The sequence below is a fragment of the Eretmochelys imbricata genome, chromosome 10, assembly GCF_965152235.1.
Source record: "Eretmochelys imbricata isolate rEreImb1 chromosome 10, rEreImb1.hap1, whole genome shotgun sequence".
Classification (NCBI taxonomy): domain Eukaryota; kingdom Metazoa; phylum Chordata; order Testudines; family Cheloniidae; genus Eretmochelys; species Eretmochelys imbricata.
This window is the reverse complement of record NC_135581.1, coordinates 52,745,733-52,773,271: the sequence shown is the minus strand read 5'-3', so window position 1 is coordinate 52,773,271 and position 27,539 is coordinate 52,745,733. Positions and strand designations below refer to the sequence as shown.

Genomic DNA, 27,539 nt, shown 5'->3' with positions numbered 1-27,539 from the left:
AACCGGGTGTGTCACTAATGTGTTGCCAGATGAACGACAACAGAGTTCTGTGTTGCTTGCAAACGAAGTTGATTAACAGCAGCTGGCATGCTATTGCACCACAAATAAAGATATGGAATTTCCAATATCACAATACCTGCTTTGATAACAGCGCTTTTTTGTTCCTCTCGTTGAGGTTTTGGGTCAAATCCTTTATCAGAGCTGGTAAGGCCACCTGATGGAACACTGTATGTGACAAAGTTCATGATGGAAAGTAAGGCTTCTGTGTGGAGTATTAGATCCAAAGATGAAAAGGACACCTGACATGATGTGTGTGAGAGAGAGAGAGAGAAAAATGGTAATATTAATGAAAACGTATCATACTGGTATGTTATGTCTTTGTATAACTAATTCAAAATTATCACCACTGAAATGTAGAAAAATTACTTACTCTCTACTTATGTAATCCGACATTTTTGACCAACGTAGCATTGCATAGCAATAGAGAAGAAAGGCGCCAAAATGCTGTCACATCAAAGCTTAGAATGATACAAGACAATCCTACAAGGACATTATACCACCTTCTGTGCCAAATATAAAATCTACTATTTGATGTGAACCTGCATTTTTAACTAGCGCTACTTAGGTGAATATAATATACAGTCTTAATACTACTTTATACTGCTTAATCCTTCTCCATGTCACAGCTCAGGGCCAGAAAGCACTGCATGTTTAACTATGGCTCTGAAAAAGCCAACCAAGGACACACAGCTGTTTCTGTCTAGAGCACCTACTACATCTAGGTGAAGTTCTGGGATAATAAAAGGCTTCAAACAACGCATCCACAATGGAGGGTGAGCTATAGTGGTTGTCACTAAAATCTATACCGTTAAAATATGACAGAATGTAAGCTAGCATGGTATTGCCTTGTACTATAGTAACTTTTGGCAAATATTTATTTTATTATAACCATGGCTTCTCTGGCCTTCCCCCCTCATCTCTGAAGTGCATATTTCAACACTTAATGAGATTCAAAAGGTGACTTGCCCCTGCAAAGAAGCAAGTAGTCTTCTATACTACAACTGCACTGGAGCTGCTCACTGTCGTCCATGTGATCCATGTGTACAGAGCTTGCTTGCTTACTTGAAAAGGATACTGAAAGGGGGTGGGAAAATAGAGCTGAGCTAGCTCACCTGGGGTGCAGTCTATCCACCAAGGAAACATTGTGAAGAACTCTTCCTCCAAGCAAGGAGTACCCTCTTTGTGACACTGTCTCCCGTGTTCCACTTGGGATAGTACACTGCTCGAGCCTGCTTGGCTCATGTCATAATTTAAAAGCCACCCAGTCCAGAGCGTTTACATAGCACAACTGTTCCTTCCCACTCTGGCTCTATGAGCTTTTACTTTTCTACTACAAATATATTCCCATGTGATATATTAACAAGTTTACTACTCTAGAGTACAACACTTCCTCACTTTTAGCAAATCACATCCCACAAACACTATTGTCAGAAATTGGCATTGTCACTTAGCTAAGAACAGATTAAAAATTCATCAGTTCCTATTTCAAAATGAATAATCAATTCTAGACACACCATTTTTCACGTTACCTTAAAACCAAGTGTACTTTAAAAAAGATATTTTTAGTTAATCTTTCAAAATAAATTACATATTAACATAGGAACTCACCTAAAAAGCTTGCTGAAGTCTACGTACTTATACTTACGTTGACAGCTTGTTTGGTATTTTTGTAAGTAGTGGTAAAGTCTGGTCCATCTGCATCAGCCTATAAAAAGAGTCAAGACTGAAGCACACAGTAACAATATCTGTATTTTAACAGATGAAGTACAAAGTTGAAACTGAAATAAGGTGCCAATTTTTAACCATAAGAATAATTAATCAAAGGAAAAGATTACAAAGGTACATAATCAATTCACCATTGCTCAGAGACCTTAAAATTAAGACTGGATGTCTTCCTAAACAATACCTCCTTTGCCATCATAAGTTAATGGGGTCTATGTGCAAATTTACTGGATGAAATTCTATAGCCTATCTTAAATTAGGGGGTTAGAATAAACAACTACAATAGCCCCTCTTGCCTTCAAATCTACAAACTACCTGACAGCCATTCTGAAAATACCATAATAAGCTCTCAAAACTGGAGACTCTCATACAAAACCAACCTTCCACACAAACTTCCACGTGGCTGGACTTTACAAAAACAAGACAAGACAAGCCATTTACAGTGTACACTTTACTTCTTTACAGAGGAAAAAGGACAGTAGACTAAACTCCTACGTGACACAGGGGGCTACAAGAGTGGTACCCTTAATTCACCCAACAATATTGTTCATCTATCCAACCACACACTTAGCCCGACAGAAGAGTCTCTCCTATCTCAGGGACTCTCTGCACCACCACCCCCATGCATATGATAAAGTTCTGCGGTGATCTGGAAACCTACTTTCGACGTCTCCGACTCAAGGAATATTTTCAACACACCACTGAACAGAGCATTGACCTGCAGGAACCCTCCTACCAACACTACAAGCAGAAGAATTCTGTGTGGACTCCTCCCGACGGTCGAAATGACAGACTGGACTTCTAGTGCTTCCACAGACGTTCACAGGCTGAAGTTGTGAACAAACAGCATCACTTGCCCCATAACCTAGCTGTACAGAAGGCAATGCCATCCCAGAAACAACCCTGACATTATAATCAAAGGGGCTGACAAAGGAGGTGCTGTAGTCATCATGAACAGGTTGGATTATGAACAGGAGGCTGCCAGACAACTCTCCAACACCACATTCTACAGGCCACTATCCTCTGATCCCACTGAGGAGTGCCAAAAGAAACTACACCATCTGCTCAATATACTCCCTGCTAGAGCACAGGAACAAATCTACACAGACACACCCCTAGAGCCCCGACCAGAGGTATTCTATCTGCTACCCAAGATCCATACACCTGGAAATCCTATTTGGACTCTCTCCTCAGACCTTATGCTGCCAGGATTCCTAGCTATCTTTGAGACACCACTGACTTCCTGAGGAAACTACCATGCATTGGTGATCTTCCTGAAAACACCATCCTGGCCACCATGGATGTAGAAGCTCTTTACACCAATATTCCACATGAGGATGAACTACAAGCAGTCAGGAACAGTATCCCTGATGAGGCCATGGCACATCTGTTGGCTGGACTTTGTCCTCACGCACAACCATTTCAGATTTAGGGACAACTTTCAAGTCAGCGGCACTGCTATGGGTACCCATATGGCCCCACAGTATGCCAACATCTTTATGGCTGACTTAGAACAATGCTTCCTCAACTCTCATCCCCTAGCGCCCCTCTTCTAGTTACGCTACATTGATGACATCTTCATCATATGGACCCATGGGAAGAAGGCCCTTGAAGAATTCCACTTGGATTTCAATAATTTCCACCCCACGGTCAACCTCAGCCTGGACTAGTCCACACAAGAGATCCACTTCCTGGAAACTACAGTGCAAATAAGTGATAGTCACATAAACACCACCCTATACCGGAAACCTACTGACCGCTATATTTACCGACATGCCTCCAGCTTCCATCCAGACCACATCACATGATCCATTGTCTACAGCCAAACCTTAAGATATAACCACATTTGCTCAATCCCTCAGACAGAGACAAACATCTACAAGATCTCTGACAAGCATTCTTAAAACTACAATACCCACCTGGGAAATGAGGAAACAGACTGACAGATCGAGACTGGTACCCAGAAGTCAGCTACTACAGGACAGGCCCAACAAGGAAAATAACAGAACACCTCCGGCCATCATGTACAGCCCCCAGCTAAAACCTCTCCAGCATCAACGATCTACAACCTATCCTGGAAAACGATCCCCCACTCTGACAGGCCTTGTGAGGCAGGCCAGTCCTCACTTACAGACAGCCACCAACGTGAAGCAAATACTCACCAGCAACTACACACCACACCACAGAAACACTAACCTAGGAACCAATCTCTGTAACAAGCCCTGCTGCCTTCTCTGTCCCCATATCTACTCTAGCAACACCATCATAGGACCCAACCACACCATCAGAGGCTCATTCACCTGCACATGTACCAATGTGATATATGCCATCATGTACCAGCACTGCCCCTCTGCCATGTACATTGGCCAAACCGGACAGTCTCTACGTCAGCGAACAGCAGAGAGGCTAACAGAGGGAGTTTGCCTGGGATCTGCCTGAGAGGAGGTACGCTAAGGGCTGCATTAAGGAGTCTGTGTTGGTGAGTATCTGAGTGTCTGTTGTGGGGACAGTTTGACCGTGTGCTTGATTGGTTGTTTGAAAAGTGTGAATTGGGCGTGCTTTGTTCCAGGTGAGCCTTGAGTGGGCCTGACTGTTATAAAAAGCCAGTCAGCTGTGAACCAACTGAGCGGCGAACAGCAGAGAGACTAACAGAGGGAGTTTGCCTGGGGAGAGCCCACTGAGCCTTACATCTTGCCAGCTTCTCTGAGTAGTTACTACAACTCCTGAGGAAGCTCGTAGAAGGAAGGTAATATGGATGGGGAGCGTTCAGCTGTTGTGACTTGCACTGGATGTGCCATGTTTGTCTTTCTTCCACAGGACAGAAGCAACTTTGTCTGCACAAAGTGCAAGCTAGTCTCCATATTGGAAGAGAAGGTTCAAGGTCTGGAGCAACAGATATCGACCCTGCGTTGCATAAAAGAAACTGAAGATTTCCTGGACAGACATCAGAATATGCTTCTACGGACACAACGTTCTGAAGATTCAGAGCGGGCTGCATTGCGGGGACAGGAGGACAGTGAAGAAATCTGGCAGCATGTGACCTCAAGAAGAAGAAAGGGGAACGTCCATGTACCAGCAATGTAGATACAGGTAAGCAACCGTTGTCATGTTCTCTCCACAGGTACTAATGCGGACAGTGGACTAGATGATACATCTGAGGGAAGGGAACAGAAGGAGACTCCACCGATTGGAAGGCATGAGATGCACTGTCCTAGGGTTGGGGGTTCCAGGACCACCACTCCCAAGAGAAGGAGGCGGGTGGTGGTGGTCGGGGACTCTCTCCTCAGGGGGACTGAGTCATATACCTGCTGCCCCGACCAGGAAAACCGAGAAGTCTGCTGCTTGCCAGGAGTTAGGATTCACGATATGACGGAGAGACTGCCGAGACTCATCAAGCCCTCGGATCGCTACCCCTTCCTGCTTCTCCACGCAGGCACCAATGATACTGCCAAGAATGACCTTGAGCGGATCACTGCAGACTATGTGGCTCTGGGAAGAAGGATAAAGGAGTTTGAGGCGCAAGTGGTCTTCTCGTCCATCCTCCCCGTGGAAGGAAAAGGCCTGGCTAGAGACCGTCGAATCGTGGAAGTCAACGAATGGCTATGAAGGTGGTGTCGGACAGAAGGCTTTGGATTCTTTGACCATGGGATGGTGTTCCAAGAAGGAGGAGTGCTAGGCAAAGACGGGCTCCACCTAACGAAGAGAGGGAAGAGCATCTTCGCAAGCAGGCTGGCTAACCTAGTGAGGAGGGCTTTAAACTAGGTTCACCGGGGGAAGGAGACCAAATCCCTGAGGCTAAGTGGGGACGTGGGACACCGGGAGGAAACACGAGCAGGAGTGCACGAGAGGGAAGGCCTCCTGCCTCATACTGAGAAAGAGGGACGATCAGCGACTTATCTCAAGTGCCTATACACAAATGCAAGAAGCCTGGGAAACAAGCAGGGAGAACTGGAAGTCCTGGCACAGGCAAGGAATTATGATGTGACTGGAATAACAGAGACCTGGTGGGATAACTCACATGACTGGAGTACTGTCATGGATGGATATAAACTGTTCAGGAAGGACAGGCAGGGCAGAAAAGGTGGGAGAGTTGCACTGTATGTAAGGGAGCAGTATGACTGCTCACAGCTCAAGTATGAAACTGCAGAAAAACCTGAGAGTCTCTGGATTAAGTTTAGAAGTGTGAGCAACAAGGGTGATGTCATGGTGGGAGTCTGCTATAGACCACCGGACCAGGGGGATGAGATGGATGAGGCTTTCTTACGGCAACTCACGGAAGTTACTAGATCGCAGGCCCTGGTTCTCATGGGAGACTTCAATCACCCTGATACCTGCTGGGAGAGCAATACAGCAGTGCACAGACAATCCAGGAAGTGTAGGGGCCTATTTTCTGGTGCAAGTGCTGGAGGAACCAACTAGGGGCAGAGCTCTTCTTGACCTGCTGCTCACAAACCAGGAAGAATTAGTAGGGGAAGCAAAAGTGGATGGGAATCTGGGAGGCAGTGACCATGAGATGGTCAAGTTCAGGATCCTGACACAAGGAAGAAAGGAGAGCAGCAGAATACGGACCCTGGACTTCAGAAAAGCAGACTTTGACTCCCTCAGGGCAGGATGGGCAGGATCCCCTGGAGAATAACATGAGGGGGAAAGGAGTCCAGGAGAGCTGGCTGTATTTTAAAGAATCCTTATTGAGGCTACAGGGACAAACCATCCCGATGTGTAGAAAGAATAGTAAATATGGCAGGCGACCAGCTTGGCTTAACAGTGAAATCCTTGCTGATCTTAAACACAAAAAAGAAACTTACAAGAAGTGGAAGACTGGACAAATGACCAGGGAAGAGTATAAAAATATTACTCGGGCATGCAGGAGTGAAATCAGGAAGGCCAAATCACACTTGGAGTTGCAGCTAGCAAGAGATGTTAAGAGTAACAAGAAGGGTTTCTTCAGGTATGTTAGCAACAAGAAGAAAGTCAAGGAAAGTGTGGGCCCCTTACTGAATGAGGGAGGCAACCTAGTGACAGAGGATGTGGAAAAAGCTAATGTACTCAATGCTTTTTTTGCTTCTGTCTTCACGAACAAGGTCAGCTCCCAGATTACTGCACTGGGCAGCACAGCATGGGGAGGAGGTGACCAGCCTTCTGTGGAGAAAGAAGCGGTTCGGGACTATTTAGAAAAGCTGTATGAGCTCAAGTCCATGGGGCCGGATGCACTGCATCCGAGAGTGCTAAAGGAGTTGGCAGATGTGATTGCAGAGCCATTGGCTATTATCTTTGAAAACTCATGGTAATCGGGGGAAGTCCCGGAAGACTGGAAAAAGGCTAATGTAGTGCCCATCTTTAAAAAGGGGAAGAAGGAGGATCCTGGGAACTACAGGCCAGTCAGCCTCACCTCAGTCCCTGGAAAAATCATGGAGCAGGTCCTCAAGGAATCAATTCTGAAGCACTTAGAGGAGAGGAAAGTGATCAGGAACAGTCAGCATGGATTCACCAAGGGCAAGTCATGCCTGACTAATCTAATTGCCTTCAATGATGAGATAACTGGCTCTGTGGATGAGGGGAAAACAGTGGATGTGTTGTTCCTTGACTTTAGCAAAGCTTTTGACACGGTCTCCCACAGTATTCTTGCCAGCAAGTTAAAGAAGTATGGGCTGGATGAATGGACTGTAAGGTGGATAGAAAGTTGGCTAGACTGTCCGGCTCAATGGGTAGTGATCAATGGCTCCATGTCTAGTTGGCAGCCGGTATCAAGTGGGGTGCCCCAAGGGTCGGTCCTGCAGCCAGTTTTGTTCAATATCTTTATAAATGATCTGGAGGATGGTGCGGATTGCACCCTCAGCAAGTTTGCAGATGACACTAAACTGGGAGGAGAGGTAGTCAAGCTGGAGGGTAGGGATAGGATACAGAGGGACCTAGACAAATTGGAGGATTGGGCCAAAAGAAATCTGATGAGGTTCAACAAGGACAAGTGCAGAGTCCTGCACTTAGGACGGAAGAATCCCATGCACCGCTACAGACTAGGGACCGAATGGCTAGGCAGCAGTTCTGCAGAAAAGGTCCTAGGGGTTACAGTGGATGAGAAGCTGGATAGGAGTCAACAGTGTGCACTTGTTGACAAGGCCAATGGCATTCTGGGATGTATGAGTAGGGGCACTGCCAGCAGATCGAGGGACATGATCGTTCCCCTCTATTCAACTTTGGTGAGGCCTCATCTGGAGTACTGTGTCCATTTGGGGCCCCACACTTCAAGAAGGATGTGGAAAAATTGGAAAGAGTCCAGCGGAGGGCAACAAAAATGATTTGGGGACTGGAACACATGACTTATGAGGAGAGGCTGAGGGAATTGGGATTGTTTAGTCTGCGGAAGAGAAGAATGAGGGGGGATTTGATAGCTGCTTTCAACTACCTGAAAGGGGGTTCCAAAGAGGATGGATCTAGACTGTTGTCAGTGGTACCAGATGACAGAACAAGGAGTAATGGTCTCAAGTTGCTGTAGGGGAGGTTTAGGCTGGATATTAGGAAAAACTTTTTCACTAGGAGGGTGGTGAAACACTGGAATGCGTTACCTAGGGAGGTGGTGCAATCTCCTTCCTTAGAAGTTTTTAAGGTCAGGCTTGACAAAGCCCTGGCTGGGATGATGTAGTTGGGGACTGGTCCTGCTTTGAGCAGGGGGTTGGACTAGATGACCTCCTGAGATCCCTTCCAACCCTGATATTCTATGATACGTAAAAGGATAAATGGACACAAATCAGACAACAGGAATGGTAACATACAAAAGCCAGTAGGAGAACACTTCAATCTCCCTGGACACTCAACAACAGATTTTAAAGTAGCCATACTTCAACAAAAAAAACTTCAAAAAAGAGACTTCAAGGAGAAACTGCTGAGCTACAATTCATTTGCAAATGTAACACCAACAATTTGGGCTTGAATAGGAACTGGGAGTGGTTGGCTCACTACAAAAGCAACTTTCCCTCTCTTGGTATTGACAACTCCTCATCAATTATTGGGAGAGGAACACATCCACCCTGACTAAATTGGCCTTCAACATTCGTTCTCCACTTGTAAGGTAACTCCCTTCTCTTCATGTGCCAACATATATTTATGCTTGTTTCTGTAATTTTCACTCCATGCATCTGAAGAAGTGGGGTTTTTACCCATTTATGCCCAAATAAATCTGTTAGTCTTTAAGGTGCCACTGGACTCCTCGTTGTTTTTGTGGATACAGACTAACACGGCTACCCCTCTGATACATAAGCAGCTTGATCTCTTGTTGGTTACAATTATGTACTTCCAGATTAAAAAGACAAAGAAACGCACTAAGAGAAAGGAATGCACTAGTGTTAAGGACTACTGAACTGAGATGGTGTCCTCAACTTTGTCCCTAATAACCACATACCTTCTGAAAGATATCCTGCATTGTAGGTTCTCTCTTCTTATAACTAAATCTACATTTATAGCTCACTCCCCCATGAGAGGCTGCCTTGTTCAGAGTCCATTCCCCACAATTTGTGAACCCTACTGAGCCAGTACCACTATTAAAGGGGCACCTGCCACACAAATAGGTATGAGCAAATGTTCCATTCCATTTAACAGAGCATTCTTGCAAAGAAGGTTGTTCCTTGTGTGATGAATTGAGAGTTCTGTATCTACCACTTTGGAGCTGTGGACGGTTTTAAGAAATTGTATCATGTAATTATTGTATCATGAAAAGTCTACATGTATGTGGATGCCCCATGAGTTAACAGGGTTCTATTGTGAGTCTGTCAGGCCAGAGACTACAGTGAGTCGTCAGCACTCAAGGAACATCTATTTAAAAGTAAAGTATCTTGGGACAATGTGATTGCTCAAACTGGCAGAAGAAACTCCACTTCTTGTCTGAAGGAAAAGGAGTTTGTAAGTGCAAAGCTAACAGGAGGAAAATAAAAGAAGCAGGTGACTCCCAGCAAGAATTTATAAAGGGACTCATGGGCAGGAGTTGTGCGGGGGGGAGAGATCCATTTTGCATCAGATTAAGGTAAGAGGCTGCTGCAGGGGCAGAGTAGGTAAAGTTGCGGAAGACCCTGCCTGACAGAACACAGATGATCCCTGCCCCAGGGGTGAGCGAGTGAAGGACATTGTGTTTAGGATGTTTTACTGTTTTGCACGATTCCATGATTAAATATAAAGATCATAAAGATACTGTACAAAGTGCGTGTGTATGATGACTGTACAAAATGTGTGTGAATGATGTGGTATGTTCAACCACTGGGGAATGTGAAGGGTCACTGTTCTGCACCCAGAGAGCTAGGCATCTGGACAGTCAGTTCCGACGCTTCCAAAGAGAGCTTCAAATAGAAGGTCTGCACCTTGAAAGTGCATCTAGTCACCCTAAAATTGAGGCAGTGGCTAGATTCTGCTCAGACTCCAGAAGTATAATACACCATTGGGAATCCAAAGCACATGAGGCTTGGATTCCTCACACAGAAATGCTAGTGGATGGCCAGGAAGGGGTGCTTGCTAGGATCTGACACATCTTGTTCCCAGTGGGAGAGGATACATTCAATCATTTGGAAGATATTGCTTTCAATTACTTCATATTGATTCTTCACTTCAGCGAGCACTATGCTTGCTAGTGTAAGAGCAGAATGCAGATTTTATTCTTTAAAATTGACAACTGGCACAGGACTTTGATCATTTAGATCCCAATCCTTCAAATACTTCTGCCTGTGATTGAAGTTTAATGCAGGTGTGTTTGCAGTATCAGGGCTTTAAAACTGGTTAAAATAATCCAGAGGTTTAAATAAAGACTATACTAAAACCTTTATGTATTCCATTTTCAGAAGGTGTTCACCAGTCTCATCTGAAGAATTAATAATATGAAGAGGATCTCCTTTTGAGTCTGTAGACAAAAGGGCACATATACATTTATATTACTTCAAATCACTCTGTCTCACATACACGTTTTATAAGAAAGCAAGCCCCCATGCAAATGCTTTAACTGTTAATTGACTCAGCTATTGAAAGTGAACAAGTAATGGGTCATAATGAAAATAATTTTAAGACCACTGATCAAGTGGCATTTAATGAAAATAAATATTTTATGTAATTTTATCCAAGTAATGCTCTTGGTCGTTTTCATACTACGTTAAACCCAGAAAAAATTTCAGTTTGGAAAAACTGTGCATCTTCCCACTGCTACTTCTATATCGTAGCAAAAATCAGAATCACTACTCAGTTATTTCAATTATACATCTAACACTGCAAAAAAAAGACCAGTAGCAGCATGTTTCAGAAACAAGATCAGCTGTCTCAAGTTCATGCAACAGGACTAAAAATAATAGCGCAGATCTTTAGGCTCCGCCTGGAGCCCAGGCTCTGAAAACTCCATGAGGGACGAGGGTCCCAAAGCCCAGGCTTCAGCCCAACCCTGAACATCTACACTGTATTTTTAGCCCCATAATGTGAGCCCAAGTCAGTTAACCAAGGCTCTGGGACTTGCTGCCACACGCTGTTTTTTTGTTGGTTGCTTGGGTTTTTTTTTTTTGTTTGTTTTCAGTGTAGACACACCCTTAGGGGAAAAAAGTCTTCCTTTTGGGCTCAAATTTACTTACGGATTTTTCCTTATTTAAAAACACACAAAAAATGCTGGAGTTCTCATCTTAACATATATCTATTACTGAGTAGTACTTTAGCTGGGTATGAAGTCATACAACTAAAATTAAACTTTCACTGAAAACTTTTTTTTAGCATTTACTTTTGGAAACAGTACAGCTATCAAATAATTATTACACTATATAATATTAAGGTTGCACAATTAAATTGACAGTTTGTCTTCATTGTGTTGTTAGCTCAAGCTATCACCTGAGTTTTGTTCTTAGTCAGACTCATACTCAAAACCATCTGGCTCAAATTAAGTGGTGCTTTAAGCTCGAGCTAGCTGGCCCGACAGAAAGGGTTGAAGCTCCAACATTGCTGAGAATGCAGCAGCGCGAGTTAAAACTCATCATTTGCTAACCTAATCACTCTGTATCTCAAGTGCTGGTTTGCGGTGTGGTTGCTCTCACTGGAGCTATTACTCCATTTGAACTAGCTTAAGTGTATTAACTCAAGCTAACTTTTTCACCAAAGACAAGCTCTTAGACTATTAAAGGCTGACTTATTGAAGCACCATTACCTAAGGGCAATGTCACAAAGTTAATGTTGCTGTAGAAATTCATTTCTGCACTTCTAAAATTTTTAACTGTACAACCTTATTGCTATACTGTTTGTGTACTATATAAAAAGTGCCAAGTTACAATGCACCCACCAGTAAATTCAAGGCACTTCAAAGTAATTTTATTCAGATATGCTGTTGCAGTCATATCGTGGTTTCCGATTCTGGTTTCAGTTCCAAGCTGCAGCACAGTTAGAATATGTAAGGGATGCCCCTCCTTTTGCACCTGTCTCATCAAGGTTACCACAACCTGGGGGGGATAAATTAAGGTTATATTCCAATAAAATAGTTCACTGGTTATAGTAGGTAATTATAATGTCCACAACTCTACTCCATCAGCAATGCCAGCCTTGACACCTTATTTATTTACCTAACACATGCCTCTATCTATGCTTTTTCCATACTTCTCTATATGTATGTAATGTTCTCCCAATTCCACTTAGTCAAGCCACTATACCTGTAAAATCCCTCCAGAAAAATTTTCACTTACAATCTATTGAAACAGTATGAAAAGAGAAAAAGATTCTCTTTCTCTGGCTTTTTCTCCTCCTTGTCTTATCTAGACCAATTTTATATTATAAACTCTTTGGTGTAAGACTTTGTTCAGTGCTGAGCACAAAACAAGCAAATAAAAACTTAGAAAAATACCAAGTTGCTCTCTCTGGGGGCAAGGAGGGGGGAACTGACACTAATGTGAACCATGTGCCATTTTAGATGAGTAATGTATCTAAATCCTCAAGTGAATGAACAGAATGTGCAAGTAAATAACTGTTCTTCCAGTTAGAATCAAGATGATTAAAAAATAACCTTAACACCACCATCAATGTACCCCATCTCAGTAATACACAGTGCTTACCCCTCAGCACCTTATGATCTGAGCTAAGGGGAAAAACCACCATGAGTCCAGATCCTGAGTACAGCAATTCTGGGTAAGAGATTGATGAGGTAGTAGAAAGCATTGCAGGATGAAGTTAGTTTCATGGAAGTAGATGAAAAATAATAAAGTGCTTGTTAGAATATTATGAGGAAACCATTCCAGGTAGAGAGCCAGCATGGTAAGAGGCATGAAGATAAGAAAGCACAAGAATTATAGTGAGTCAAAAATATTGGGAGGGACATAGGAGGAGTAGAGACATAGAACCTTATAATCAAAACGACAATGTTTTAAATGAGCTATTTTCAAATACAATCATGAGTTAAAACCCAGATTCTATCCCCAGTTCTGGCCATTTTGCAGCATGAAGCACAAAAGACACCTAATCCGTCCCTAACTGAAGAAGTGAGAGTATCCCTGGCATAGGGGAAAAACTCAGATGGTGTAAAGCAGACCAGCTTGATTCTATGGCAACTGTTCCCCAAACCCTGTCATGGGCATCTGCATTCTGTCAATTCTCAGCTAGTGTATATCCCCACAGTGGCCAGAGCTAAGGGGATCAAGTTAATACAGCCATTAGCATGATCCAGTTTACAACAGAACTGGGGACAGAGCCAGAACATTTCGTATTTGGACAGTCTCTGGAAAACAAATTGGTTTCATAATACAGATCAGGCAGCAGATTACAGCTCCTGGATTTCCCCCACCCTCTCAGAAAAGGAGAAAAAATGGGCCAGTATGTACATTATGAATCAGAGCATGTAATTAAGTTTGACTGAATGAAAAACTTAGAGGCTCTTTTCTCTTGGAGGATGAGAATTTTTATTTTCCATTTTGTAACTCTTCTAAAAAACAGTGATTCTAGGGACTATTTTGGATACCACAAGATTTCTTTGCTGGAATCCAAGGTTTTGCTTTGTTTTATTTTATTTGGACTGACACACAACATTCTGATATTGCAAAAAGTCAAAAGCACAAGGTTGTCAGTATTTACATTTGATTTGGGTCCATTTAAAATTACCTAGGGAAATTATTCTTTTCTATAGCAGCATCCATCTCTTACCAACATTTCTTCACTGGCTGAACATGTAACAGACAGGTAGCTGAAAACTGCTGGGGGGGCGCGGGGAGAAGGTGCTACACTGGGGACCAGGAAGCTGGCATTGAATTGAGTGAGTTCCAGCCACTAATGATATCCTTAACCAATATCAATCTGAATATCCTGCTGAACTGGCTTTATGGTTACTCTGTCTTGGTTGATGCAAAGCAGCCCAGTCAGACACAAGCAAGATATTGTACAGTTAAATATATACCTCTTTGATTTCAAAATTAAGGAGCATGTTGGTTACATCTTCACGTAATGCTACTTTTGTTGTACCAGGTAAGCTTTCTCCTGAAGTACTCTCATTCTGTGTTGACAGAGGTATCTCAGTTCCTTTAATTTTTCCTGCCATTTTCAATGATTTGTTAATTTCATTCAAGGAAGTGTTACTACAATTCATTTCACACAAGAAACACACATTCTATGTATTTTATATATTTAAAGATTTTTAGTGAAAATGTACAAAATTTCTTTCAACTGAGCCTTTCAGTAAAGAATGGAAGAAGAAAGCATTGTTGATTACAAATACTCTCACAATATGACAATATTTGGCTAACTCCACATGAATTTTTAGTTCATAACATTTCTCATTTTTACTTCCAATATTTTCACTTTGAAATATATGTTTAAGTATGAGCAATGTCAACATTCATACACAAGACAAGAAAGCAAGAGAGCAAAACAATTATGTAGTAAAAATTAGGGATAGGCTTAAAGAGTTACAGTTGCTTTTCATTTACATTGATCTGTTCACTTTCACTGAAAATTTAATGAAGACTAACACCCATTTAAAATTGAGGATTGCAGAAGAGAAATTCTCTTACCTTCCTTTTGCACTATTGGCTTTGCTTTACTTAACATTTCATCTGCTTCACCAAGGTTTTCTGTCAGTACTTTAAGCAGAACGTTCAAATCCTCTTGACTTAAAATAACCTGTAAAGTAACAGCTTTATGTTTTTAAGAATGAATTGTATATCTGTTCCTTCTACTGTTTACCTATATCAGCAAAACAGCTCTTTATGGCAGGAATATATTACTCTTTATTTATCACGTCTCACTCAGCAGTACCATTCAAAAGAATCAAACACCACAATAATATGGCTTTCATAAATGCAGCTCTAGATGCGACCATCCAAGAAATACAAAAAACAACAACACACAAGTTATGGGTAATGACTTTTTAGGACTGTGAAAAGGAACCTGACTATCTACAATGGAATTCAGTCTTATTTACAAGATGTTCTTTCTAAAAGATGGCTATGAGATTTAAACTCATTGGATTTTCTTTTTATACAAACGTACACACATTCTTGATTACAGTGTATTTTCTTTAACAATTTAAAAACAGTATTTTAGTTCAATATTCTCATGCAGTAAAATATTTTTAAAGAGTTTTTTTCTTTTTTGTTTTTTAATTCCAACTAAATCTAACACAACATGATGAGTCTCTTCTTGATCCAAATAAACCTGCATAGATTTAACCAACCTGTAACTTTTTTTTTTAAACAAAGAATATTTATGGAATTGTTAACAATGTAAAGGTTCACACTATCAACACAAAACAATCAGAAAGTAGTCTGTTTTAAAAAAAAAATACTTACATTCATTGTGTCAAGATGCCCTTTGATTTCTAACATAGGAATTTTGTGATACCAAGTTGCAGCTAGATTTCGATTCACAGACAGATTCAGATTAATAGGATGAAGTATCTGAATGTCAGGCTGTGAAAAACCAGGCTGTATAATTGTCCTAATAAAGAAACAACCAACAAAAATATGAAACAAACCATATGTTGTGACATTTCAAAAAACAACTTAAAGCTCAAATACAAACATTCTTGAAGTGTATTTATATTTTCATAAATAGAACACTATTTGAGGTGATGTTGCCTTTTGTTCTCAGTCAACTCACTATGTAAATGATTTACAGCTTTACTTACCTTCACAATGGAAAAAAATAAACACCATCTTTTTATCCTAAATTCACCAACTAATTTAAGCAATATTTTAAAAGTAATATTTTGTTCTATCCCATTGAGTTCTAAACTACAGAGAAGTTATATTAAATAACTTCATAGCAGGTAAATTACTAATAACTCACTGTTGAATTTTCAGTTCAAGTTCAAGATGGTAAAATCAACTATCATACCTAGACAGCTTAAGCTTCGTGAGCTGCACATCCATTTGATCAATGACTGGAGGAAGTGAGCAGCCTTCAGCAGGTACCAGGCTAAACTTGTTTTGTACCCTGATCAAACCAAGATCTATTAAGACAGCATTATGGGACACTGAAGACTGAGGTATGATTATAACTGGCGCTTTCAGATGAATATCCATTGAAAGGCGAAGACTCCTCTCAGCCAGATCTTTCACGCTAGTAGCAGCCTTTTCTGCAGCTTGAACTGTAGCAGCACTCAGTGCCTCCTTTGCTGTTTGAAAGTTGTTCAGAAAGTTCTGTAACAAATGTAAGGGGGTAGAAAGAAAAAAATTAAGATACAGCTTAGCTGCTCTCCTTTTGAATAACTAATGGGGAAAAGCAAGTTTCTTATCTGTTAACTTTTTCCCATGGCAAGATAATATGGGTTGACAGATCAGATATGTCTGGTTATCTGTCAATCAGAATTAAGCATTTTTTGCACTCATCTACACCCTTATCACCCATTCCCTACAAGAAGGCTCTTCAGTTTGGTGACTTTGTGACATGTCTATTCATTTGGTTCTTTCTCCCTGGTAGCAATTCAAGCCAGTACCTAAATGGTGAGTAACTACATCAATGTCACCTCATCATGGAAAAATACAACAGGTAAGATACTTGTTTCTCCTATAGCAAGAGTGCCACAGGTACAGAACAATTCACACAGATTAGTCCTTGCAATCTTCTTTCTTCTCACATGGTGGCAACTAATATAGTGGAATTGTGTTTAAGCTTTAAGTTAATCATGAGTCTACCATGTAAAAAGCTACATGAAAGCAAAATCAGAAGCTGCCAGAGAGGTAATCCACAGGCCTCTTCTTTTTCCTTGGAAACTGGAGCTGAGTAAAGACAGAGTGGGACTTCCTCCTCTATTTGGTACAGTCTAGATGAAGTTTAAGAGTTCTATGGGAATGAAATAACTGTCAGAGGATCTTACTCAATTTAGCAATTTCAGAAGTGTGGGAACAAAATCTCCTGGTTACTGTGGAAAGCAGAAATTGTAATAGGAAGGTAATTGTTTTAGACTTTCTCTGAAATTTCGATGGTTAGGTCCAGAACTCATGCAAAAAGAGTTTAGATCCTTTGAAAAGAGACAGTAAGTGCCTGAGTTTGTAGGATGGGTCTCCTAGCCATGGACAGAGAGCTCTGAATACCAGGAAGGAGGATTCTAGGATGCCAGCCTCTCGATGGATGGATTTCTGGGACTTTACCAAGCAAGTTAGTGGCCTTTATGTGCCTGGTGAAATTCCTGTGAACAAGTCTGGGTACTTTAAAAGCTAAGGCAACAAGGGATCTAGTCAAGATAGCACCTCAGCCAGAAACACAAGTTGCTTCTTCAAGCAAAGCGAGAGGTGAGCTGAGGAGCATGTCTGCTGAGAGGTGAGAAAAGGTGCAGCCTGGCACAAAATAGGTTACATTTTCACTAGCACCTCCCAGTCTTACTGGGAGAAGACAAGCCACACACCTCATCTCCGTGCCACTTCCACAACAAGAAATCAACGCATGGATAGATAGTGAATAAAGTTAACATTATGTGACATGGTCGGACCAGATAGCTACAGGAGAGTAATAGAAGGCAGATATATTAGCCCCAGGTTAAGTAGGTCCCTTTTCCCTGGGTAAGGTAACAGGGAAGGTTCCAGAACAATCAGGAACCTTCTGGAGACAATTAAGACAGGCTGATTAGAACACCTGCAGTCAATCAAGAAGCTGCTAGAATCAATTAAGGCAAGCTAATTGGGGCACCTGGATTTAAAAAGGAGCTCACTTCAGTTTGTGGTGCGCGTGTAAGGAGCCAAGAGCAAGAGGCGCTAAGAGATGAGAGTGAGAATGCATACTGTTGGAGGACTGAGGAATACAAGCATTATCAGACACCAGGAGGAAGGTCCTATGGTGAGGATAAAGAAGGTGTTGGGAGGAGGCCATGGGGAAGCAGCCCAAGGAGTTGTAGTTGTTGCACAGCTGTTCCAGGAGGCACTCTAGACAGCTGCAATCCACATGGCCCTGGAACCTAGATTAGAGGGCGGGCCCGGGTTCCCCCCAAACCTCCCAACTCCTGGTCAGACAGAGGAGGAGTTGACCTGGACTGTGGGTTAAAGAAAACGGCCAAACTGATGGCTGCCGTAAAGCTCCAAGGCGAGCAAATCCGCCAATAAGCGCAAGACCCACCAAGGTAGAGGAGGAACTTTGTCACAATTAATACAGAAAATTTGAAAAACAGATACAGGCAACAATAGAGACAACTTTGTGAAACTGAAAACTAATTTTAAAAATATTAAGCTTTATGCTCTTTCCTCTAGTTTGCGAAACAAATTTAGTAAATGACAGCTTCTTCAGTGTCTTCCCAAAAGGTATATTGAAAAAATACTGGCAATTTTAATAATTTTAGATTTAACAACATCTGTGATCCAGAGTGAGAACACACATTTGTTTCTTATGGTTTTACTAAAGGAAGATACACGCATATGCTAGGGGACAATTCAGCAACAACATTGTGCTGGGCACATTTAATTGATCTGTCACTCTCTTCTTCATCAGCATTATTTCCTAATTTCCAGATAAAAAAAATAAATGTTTTCCCCTTAAGCATGTCCATACCAATATTCCACAATTTTATAAAAGTGTAGATATTTTTCTTCAAACTATTAATGTGTTTTCACAGACACCTGAATGATTTGGACACCCAGGTCTTATTAGTTTTCATGTGAATTAGGCATTCAAATTGTTTCAATGTAAATTGGACATTCAGCTTTGACTATCTCAGCCCAGACCAAAAGGTACAATGGTTTCTATTACTCCTAAAAGAATTTGTTTCCATTTTCTTAGAACATTCAGAATTAGAAGTACCACAAATTAAATCATAAAAGTCTTGTAAATAGAATACATACAAAATAATGCTGTGCATTAGTTAAAGCAAAAGAGGAAAAATTTGGAATATAAACTTTCCCCAGAGATCTCTTAGATAGAGCATTCTGCTGGATAAGAGAATGGGACTATTGAACACTCAGTCTAGAACATCATTCAGCAACAGTGTAAACAGCTTGTTCTGCTTAAACTGGCATTTTAACAATGTTCACCAGCGATTGAAGGGGTCCCCATTCTGCTATTTTCTCAAATGTAACAACTCTACTTCTTTACCATGATTCACTCTTATGTCAACAAATTGCCAGCCTTCATTAAAGGAATCAAAACTCATTAACCTCAGGGCACAGCAACATTGCTCTTTTGCTCACAAGTCAGCTAAAGAAACCCAAGATGTGGCTAAAAACAAACAATATTAATTAACTGCATTTTAAAAAGTCATTTTTCAGCAAACCGTTCTGAAACATGGAGAACACAGGTCCTAATGACGTCAGCTTTGTAGTACATCCCATGTAATGAAAGATAGTTTGCATCCTGTAAACTAGATAAAAACATTTACCTCATCCATTTTATGAAGAGCAGAAAAGCAAATAGAAATAAGTCTCATGAGCTGTAGGTTATGGTAGAGGTAATCAACTGCAAGAGAAGATCACCTCTAATAATACTGGGTTTTGCGTGATGCATTTGAGTCACTGTGTGTGATGCTGAGAGAGAAAAAACACGTTTCAATTCTGGATTACCACTATGTCTCATTTTTGTAAAAGGAGTTTCAAGCACTTGTAGATCAACATCAGCTTTTTAAATTCAACAGATATTAAAATTAAGAATTTATCCTACAAATTAATGCTTTATCTAACCTTTGTCCTCCTAGTATGTATTTAAAACAGTAAATCTGTCCTTTTTTGTAATGGCAACTGCAAGTTACCAGTGGCTTTCATACAGAGGAGGTACTCAGACAACACTGAACTGGTAATTCAGTACAATCAACAATCTTACCAGAAGTGACATGAGGAATTTATGAAGATAAACTATCTGAATGCAGCCCACTTTCAGAGAGACAATACCATCCACTTTGGACATATCAGTGTAAGCTTCTCCCTCAGTAGCAACTGGATACAGTGCCAGGTTGAAACTGAAGACTTCATCTCCTACTATAGAGACAGCCTGGAGAAGACATAGGTACAGGATCCTCACATCACTATTCCCAGTTCTCAAATAAGTGCAAAACAAAATTTTAATCTATTTTCATATTACCCTTCTGAAGGTTTATGAATAGATAAAGTAGAAAACTAAATATGTAAACAGCAGACAAAGCATATACATTAGTCTGAAATGGGTACTCAAAAGATTCTACTTCAAGTTAAAAATAATTTGCATATCCATTTTTCAAATATCAAATCCATCTGCTAGTTTGTCTTCATAACCACAAAATATTTTTATTTTAAGCCCTCCTGCAGGCAATTTAGCTTTTTCAGTGATCGTCTCTAATGCAGTATATGCATGCAGTAGTTTTAATATTGAAGTCAAGCCAAGCTAAGAGTGTTCATTCACCAAGTCTATTTAAACACTCCATGCTCCAGTTAAAATTAAGGATCCCTTTAAATGATACAAAATTCAATATACAGGTACAATATAAACAATTCTTACTTCTGAAATTTCTTATGCTTAGAGCACAGATATTTATTTTAGCTCTTCTGAAATTTAAGAATTAAGTTTAGAAAGTTAAGAATTCCTATGTCATTTCAGACCTATGATCACGAAAATATTTTAAAGTAATGGTCAGATATTCACACAGCACTGCAATAATCCACTAATTTGTCCTCATTTAATCTTCAATCTTGGCATGAACATCAATAAGGAACTGATTTGCATTCTAAGTCCAAGAGTAACTGGTTAAGTATCAAGAAATTATGGAATATAGTGACAACATACTGTCTGTGCACAGTATACCATTTTCCTCATTTATCCATGTACACAACACAGATATTTTGTGACGATACCTGCAGACAAAATTTGATCCCCTAGGACTTGTTTTGCGTTATAATAATTTTTTCCCCCACAAAGTCCTCTGAATCTCCAGTACTATTAAGGAGGCATTAAAAGCCCCACACTTCTGTCAAACTTGGAGCTGTGATGCTTGTAATTTTTGCTCTTTATGGCATACAACTTAAAAGCAAGTCTAATTTTAAAATGATGTATGTGCAGTCAGAGTAAAAATCAAAATATATATTTGGTTTTCCTTCATCAAATAAATCTGGGATCTCTGGTCATTTTTTTCCTCCTCTTTTTCTTTTCCTTTTTTAAAGGGGGAAAATGCAATCAACGATGACAACATAGCAGTGCAGTTCAATGTTTGGAGAGAAACAATTAGAATGTTCTATTATTCCATTGTTTTAACCACATCTTTAAATGTCTTAATGTAACTCCATATGCAGTAAGACAAATAAGGTTGTTGGGAACTATGTGATCTTCTTCCTTGAGAAGTTGCAAGTTACATGTTGCTGGATTTTCATGTCATTTTCAATCTTGTAGGCAAAATATTAAGAACCAACCCAATATTACTCCTATCTAAATGCTTATTTATTTTTATTTAAAGGGGTACAAACAGTAATCAATTCAGCATAATGATCTGAAATGTGAAAATTATGACAATTACCACAGTAGGTGAAATAATTATAGTTATTTTTATAGTTATATACTAGCAAGAAGGAAACTGGTAGCAAGACTTAGGAAACATACAATTATCCATATTTTATAAAAATCTCCCAAATGCGAGCCTTAAATCCATCTGTTGATTTGTGACAATGCTTCCCATTAGGTTAGCAAGGGGAAGGGATGTAAACTTTCAGTAAGTTTTCATGTCAACGTACTTCCCTTGAAACTCAGTGTTTTGAGCCACAAAGATAGGACATTATGCAACTGCCCAAATATAACTCTGCAATTTCACTTTTATTGAAACCTGCAATATTCCCTGGCTATTCTGGTGCTTGGGACTCATGAATCATAACTGCTATTGTGCCAAATTGAAGTTTTTGTGATTCAAGATCAATACCACCTACAATTCAATTTCTGGAATCACCAATGAAGACCTGCAAACCTTCACCACTGTAGACCTACATGTAAAGCCTACTTGAAGGAGAGAATGCTATCCCACTGAACTACTTACTAAACATTAAAAAAGGTATTACCAGTGGTTTCACATTTTACAGTTCTACCTAGATATTACACACAAAATCTTGTATGCAGCATTGCTATAGCCTTGCTAGTCCCGAGACAGAGAAAGTGGGTGAGGTAATATCTTGTAAAAGTTGGTCCAATAAAAATTACTATCTCACCCACCTGGTGTCTCTAACATCTTATCGTGTTAGAATTTAGCAAATCAAATATTTAAAGATATTCGGGTGAATTATTCTGTCACAAATGGTTTATATACATAAAAGTAAGCAAGGATCAAGTAAAATAGGAATCATCTTATCATGAATTATACCTTTTTATGAATAGTCCTTGAATCAACATCTGTGACAACTATGTCTTTAAGACGGGCAAAGAGCACAGTGTGACTTGGCTGAAGAATGAGCGATGAATCGACACCTGCAAGAGAATGAGAGGTAAGTGCTACTGCAAATTACCGAATAGCATTATTTGTTTCAGAAATATTTGTCTAGTAGTTTTACGTATGATAGATAGTAAATGAATTCCTGTAAGAGCTCTGAAGAAGTTGTTATTTTTAAAACAAGTATGCCATTTGCCAATTTTTGTTCCTATGTTGATTGCAGGTATTGAAGAGAAACAAGCTTCTATTTTCTGTCTTGCTACTGACTAACAAAAATGCGTTTTATCCAGCAGCAGACAGAGATGTGCATTCTTTGCACTTCAGAATCAGATCCCATGCTGCTTGCTTTCAGTTATGTCTATACAAATGCAGATTGTACCACAAAGTTTAACTACAAGTCTAACAGTCAGCTACAGAGTCTCAAGCTTCATACTCAAGCCTCCCCTTAAAGTCTATGGACAACGGTTCCTATCTGCCAAGAGAACGTATCAACTCCATTCTGACTTAACACCACAGCAATTCACCCACATCTGTGTTTAATGGAACTGCTTCCCTATGTCCCTTTCCTCATCTCCTGTCTGTATTTGTGTGTTTGGATGCAGTATGGTCTAGAGGTCAGAGCACTGTGTTGGGACTCAGGAGGCCTTTGTTCTAATCCTGTTAGGTCACCTCAAGCATGTCACTGCCTGCCCTGTGCCTCAGTTGCCCCATCTTTAAATGGGAATAATGATGTTCACCTCCTTTGTAAAGTGCTTTGAGATCTATGGATGAAAAATGCTTTTTAAGAGCTGGTTATTATTATTCAGTTAAGGAAGTGTTAATGTGACATCACAGATAATGTAAGTTAAATTTTCTTTATTTACATATTACAAAATGGAAATGTTTTACATCACGTGTGATTATTAAAAAATTAAAACTTGGGGCAACAGATGGCTTCAGCATACATACCTGGGGCACCAGAAATAGATCTCAAAAAAGCGAAAGAACTCAAGTTCACACTTCCATGGTAAGATATACTTTATAACCTGGTAAAAAGTAATTAAAGAAACTACCGCTAATTTACTAACAAGTCCAGTAATCACTTTCTTTACTAAAGAAGCCATTACCTTGTATTTTGATTTCAGCAATGTTGTTCTTTTCATCACACACATTTAAACAGAAGGCATCCAACTTGGCAAACAGCTTGAAGTCAATAACTTCCTTATCCTTGGCAGCTTTGGTCACTACTAAGTAAAAACAAAGAATATCATAATGCATTTTGTTTGTTTGTTTTCAATATACTTTGAAGCTCTTTGGCCTCTGTCAAGCAGACAAAGGGAGTGTCAAGATTAACCTTTTTATTTTTTTAAATTAAGAACTCCTACTACTGCTGTCTCTGGTTCATCTTCATTTCTGATACCATCAATGGCAGTGCTAATCTTGACAGAGTTCCAGATGACCAATAGCATTTTAAGCTGCTCAGATCTAGTCTATAGGATATGTTTTAAATGCCAGCAGTTGCCTGGAGCCCTTTTGAAAGTAGCACACCCACTTGTGCTACCTCTGGTGGATCAACAATTTTAGAGAAATCAAGTGTGGCAACATTAGGCTTAAGTGCAGTCAATGTTAATTAAACTAATTTGTTTATAAAACATCAATTATAGAATATGAGTTGTTACGGTGATTGATAAATATTTTCTAGTTACGGAAACCCATGAGCATTTTATCAATTTACATCTTCTATGTACAGGTGGTCTTATTTTCAGGATTAAATTTTATTGCTTGGATAAGAAAGGATTTTCTTAAAATCTGAGACTAAGTATTTGTGTTGATTAATAAAAGTGCTGACTGACATAGTTAAAAAGTAATGCTCAACACTGAAGTTTAAATGCTCATAGTTTGTTAGTTATCTGTGCAGTAACTTTGTTACTGGTCTGCAGAAGGAGTGAACCTATCACCTGTAAACAGATCATTAGCTTGATAAACCGCTTTAGACTGCTCTTCTGCCAGAGTAGTCCATTTCTTGGCCCATGTACATTTTATAGCTCTTGGGAAGCTGGCACAGACTGTTGCCTCTGTCACCAACTGTCTTGGGATTTCTCCTTTTCCTCCTATGCTCCAGAAGCACATAGAGATTTTCATTAGGCTAAAAAAAGAAACATGCTACGTCCTCAGCAAGTCTCATCAGAAAAAGTTTATTCTTGCATTTTCTAGTTCAGCACCTAGCTCTTAAGTTAATAACTACTTGCAGAAAGCAACGTGTGCTTCTTCTCTCTGTGTATTACCCTACAATGAGGATTAAGATCCTGCCTTACTTTTTATTCCACAAGCAGAGAAAGAAAGCCATTGGCATACCTCAAAGTTTGAGTGAGCCACATGTGAAGCAGCTCTTAAACAAGCATATATAGGAATAAAATGCCCAACTGAAGACAACACAGGTGACAAACATTTCAATTTTTTTTTCCTTTTTACTAAGGGTATGTCTACACTACGAAATTAGGTCGAATTTATAGAAGTCGATTTTTTAGAAAGTGGTTTTATACAGTCGATTGTGTGTGTCCCCACACTAATGCACTAAACTCTTTAAGTCAGTGGAGTGCATCCACAGTACCGAGGCTAGCGTTGACTTTCGGAGGGTTGCACTGTGGGTAGCTATCCCACAGTTCCCACAGTCTCCGCCACCCATTGGAATTCTGGGTTAAGCTCCCAATGCCTGATGGGGCAAAAACATTGTTGTCATAAATATAAAGGGAAGGGTAAACCCCTTTAAAATCCCTCCTGGCCAGAGGAAAAATCCTCTCACCTGTAAAGGGTTAAGAAGCTAAAGGTAACCTCGCTGGCACCTGACCAAAATGACCAATGAGGAGACAAGATACTTTCAAAAGCTGGGAGGAGGGAGAGAAACAAAAGGGTCTGTGTCTGTCTATATGCTGCTTTTGCCGGGGATAGAACAGGAATGGAGTCTTAGAACTTTTAGTAAGTAATCTAGCTAGGTATGCGTTAGATTATGATTTCTTTAAATGGCTGAGAAAAGAATTGTGCTGAATAGAATGACTATTTCTATCTGTGTGTCTTTTTGTAACTTAATGTTTTGCCTAGAGGGATTCTCTATGTTTTGAACCTAATTACCCTGTAAGGTATCTACCATCCTGATTTTACAGGGGTGATTCCTTTACTTCTATTTCTATTAAAAGTCTTCTTGTAAGAAAACTGAATGCTTTTTCATTGTTCTCAGATCCAAGGGTTTGGGTCTGTGGTCACCTATGCAAATTGGTGAGGATTTTTACCAAACCTTTCCCAGGAAGTGGGGTGCAAGGGTTGGGAGGATTTTTGGGGGGAAAGACGTGTCCAAACTACGTTTCCCAGTAAACCCAGTTAGAGTTTGGTGGTGGCAGTGGATATTCCAAGGACAAAGGATAAAATTAATTTGTACCTTGGGGAAGTTTTAATCTAAGCTGGTAAAAGTAAGCTTAGGAGGTTTTCATGCAGGTCCCCACATCTGTACCCTAGAGTTCAGGGATGAACCTTGACAATTATCTCGGGTGGTTTTGGGTACAGCTCATCAGTCGCCCCTCCCTCTGTGAAAGCAATGGCAGACTATCGTTTTGCACTTTTTTCTGTGCGGGCGCCTTACTGCTTTCAGCAGACGGTGCAGTAGGACTGCTAACTGTTGTCGTCATCCACCGCTTCCACTGCCACTCTGCTCTCTTGATGCTATGAATCCACCTTGCAGGTCCTCTATATGACCATCGTCTTCCACTGGCACTCTGCTCTCCTGGTGGTCTCGCAGGGCTGCTTCCACCGCAACTCTGCTCGGCTGCTCTTGTCTTGCCATACCATGGCAAGCGTGCAGCCTGCTCAGCTGTTGTGTCCTGGCAGCAGATGGTGCAGTAGGTCTGCAAAACTAGTCATCCAACCACCGCTTCCCCTGCAACTCTGTTCTCCTGCGGACGCCACACCATGGCAAGCATGGAGCCCGATTAGACCACCGTGGCAGTTATGAGCATTGTAAAACACCTCATGCATTATCATGCAGTATATGCGGAACCAGAACCTGCAAAAGCAGGCAAGGAGGCAGTAGCAGCGTGGTGACGAGAATGATGAGGACATGGACACAGACTTCTCTCAAAGCACGGGCCCCGGCAATTTGGCCATCCTGGTGGCAATGGGGCAGGCTCATGCCATGGAACACTGATTCTGGGCCAGTGAAACAAGCACAGACTGGTGGGACCGCATAGTGTTGCGGGTCTGGGATGATTCCCAGTGGCTGCGAAGTTTTTCCATGAAAGTGCCCTTACGCATGCGACGATGTGACTCGCTTTCCCCTGCACTGAAGTGCAAGAATACAAAGATGAGAGCAGCCCACACAGTTCACAAGCAAGTGGTGATAGCCCTCTGGAAGCTTGCAATGCCAGACAGCTACCCGTCAGTCAGGAATCAATTTGGAGTGGGCAAATCTACTGTGGGGGCTGCTGTGATCCAAGTAGCCAACACAATCACTGAGCTGCTGCTATCAAGGGTAGTGACTCTGGAAAATGTGCAGGTCATAGTGGATGGCTTTGCTGAAATGGGATTCCCTAACTGTGGTGGGGCAATAGTCGGAACGCATATCCCTATCTTGGGACCCAACCACCAAGGCAGCCAGTACCTAAACCGAAAGGGGCACTTTTCAATGGTGCTGAAAGCACTGGTGGATCACAAGGGATGTTTCACCAACATCGACGTGGGATGGCCGGGAAAGGTACATGACGCTCACATCTTCAGGAACTCTGGTCTGTATGAACAGCTGCAAGAGACTTACTTTCCAGGCCAGAAAATAACCATTGGGGATGTTGAAATGCCTATTGTTATCCTTGGGGACCCAGCGTACCCTTTAATGCCACGGCTCATGAAGCTGTACACAGGCACCCTGGACAGTAGTCAGGAGCTGTTCAACTATACGCTGAGCAAGTGCAGAATGCAGTCATTGTTGTTTCAAATTCATGCATTCTTTATTAATTCG

The 27,539-nt window shown here is 40.8% G+C and overlaps 1 protein-coding gene across 1 annotated transcript in view; it reads right to left on the bottom strand.

Moving 5' to 3' along the window:
- VPS13C (vacuolar protein sorting 13 homolog C) overlaps window positions 1-27,539 on the bottom strand; it is a 195,735-nt gene that overhangs the window by 94,295 nt on the left and 73,901 nt on the right. Inside the window, exons 30-40 of the mRNA XM_077828389.1 lie at window positions 23,665-23,784; window positions 22,493-22,596; window positions 20,002-20,169; window positions 16,099-16,403; window positions 15,552-15,699; window positions 14,775-14,883; window positions 14,162-14,295; window positions 12,068-12,224; window positions 10,581-10,660; window positions 1,706-1,765; window positions 137-299 (exon numbers count right to left, since the gene is read on the bottom strand). Coding sequence (XP_077684515.1) covers window positions 137-299; window positions 1,706-1,765; window positions 10,581-10,660; window positions 12,068-12,224; window positions 14,162-14,295; window positions 14,775-14,883; window positions 15,552-15,699; window positions 16,099-16,403; window positions 20,002-20,169; window positions 22,493-22,596; window positions 23,665-23,784 — 1,548 coding nt within the window. The remainder of the gene's footprint in view (window positions 1-136; window positions 300-1,705; window positions 1,766-10,580; window positions 10,661-12,067; window positions 12,225-14,161; window positions 14,296-14,774; window positions 14,884-15,551; window positions 15,700-16,098; window positions 16,404-20,001; window positions 20,170-22,492; window positions 22,597-23,664; window positions 23,785-27,539) is intronic.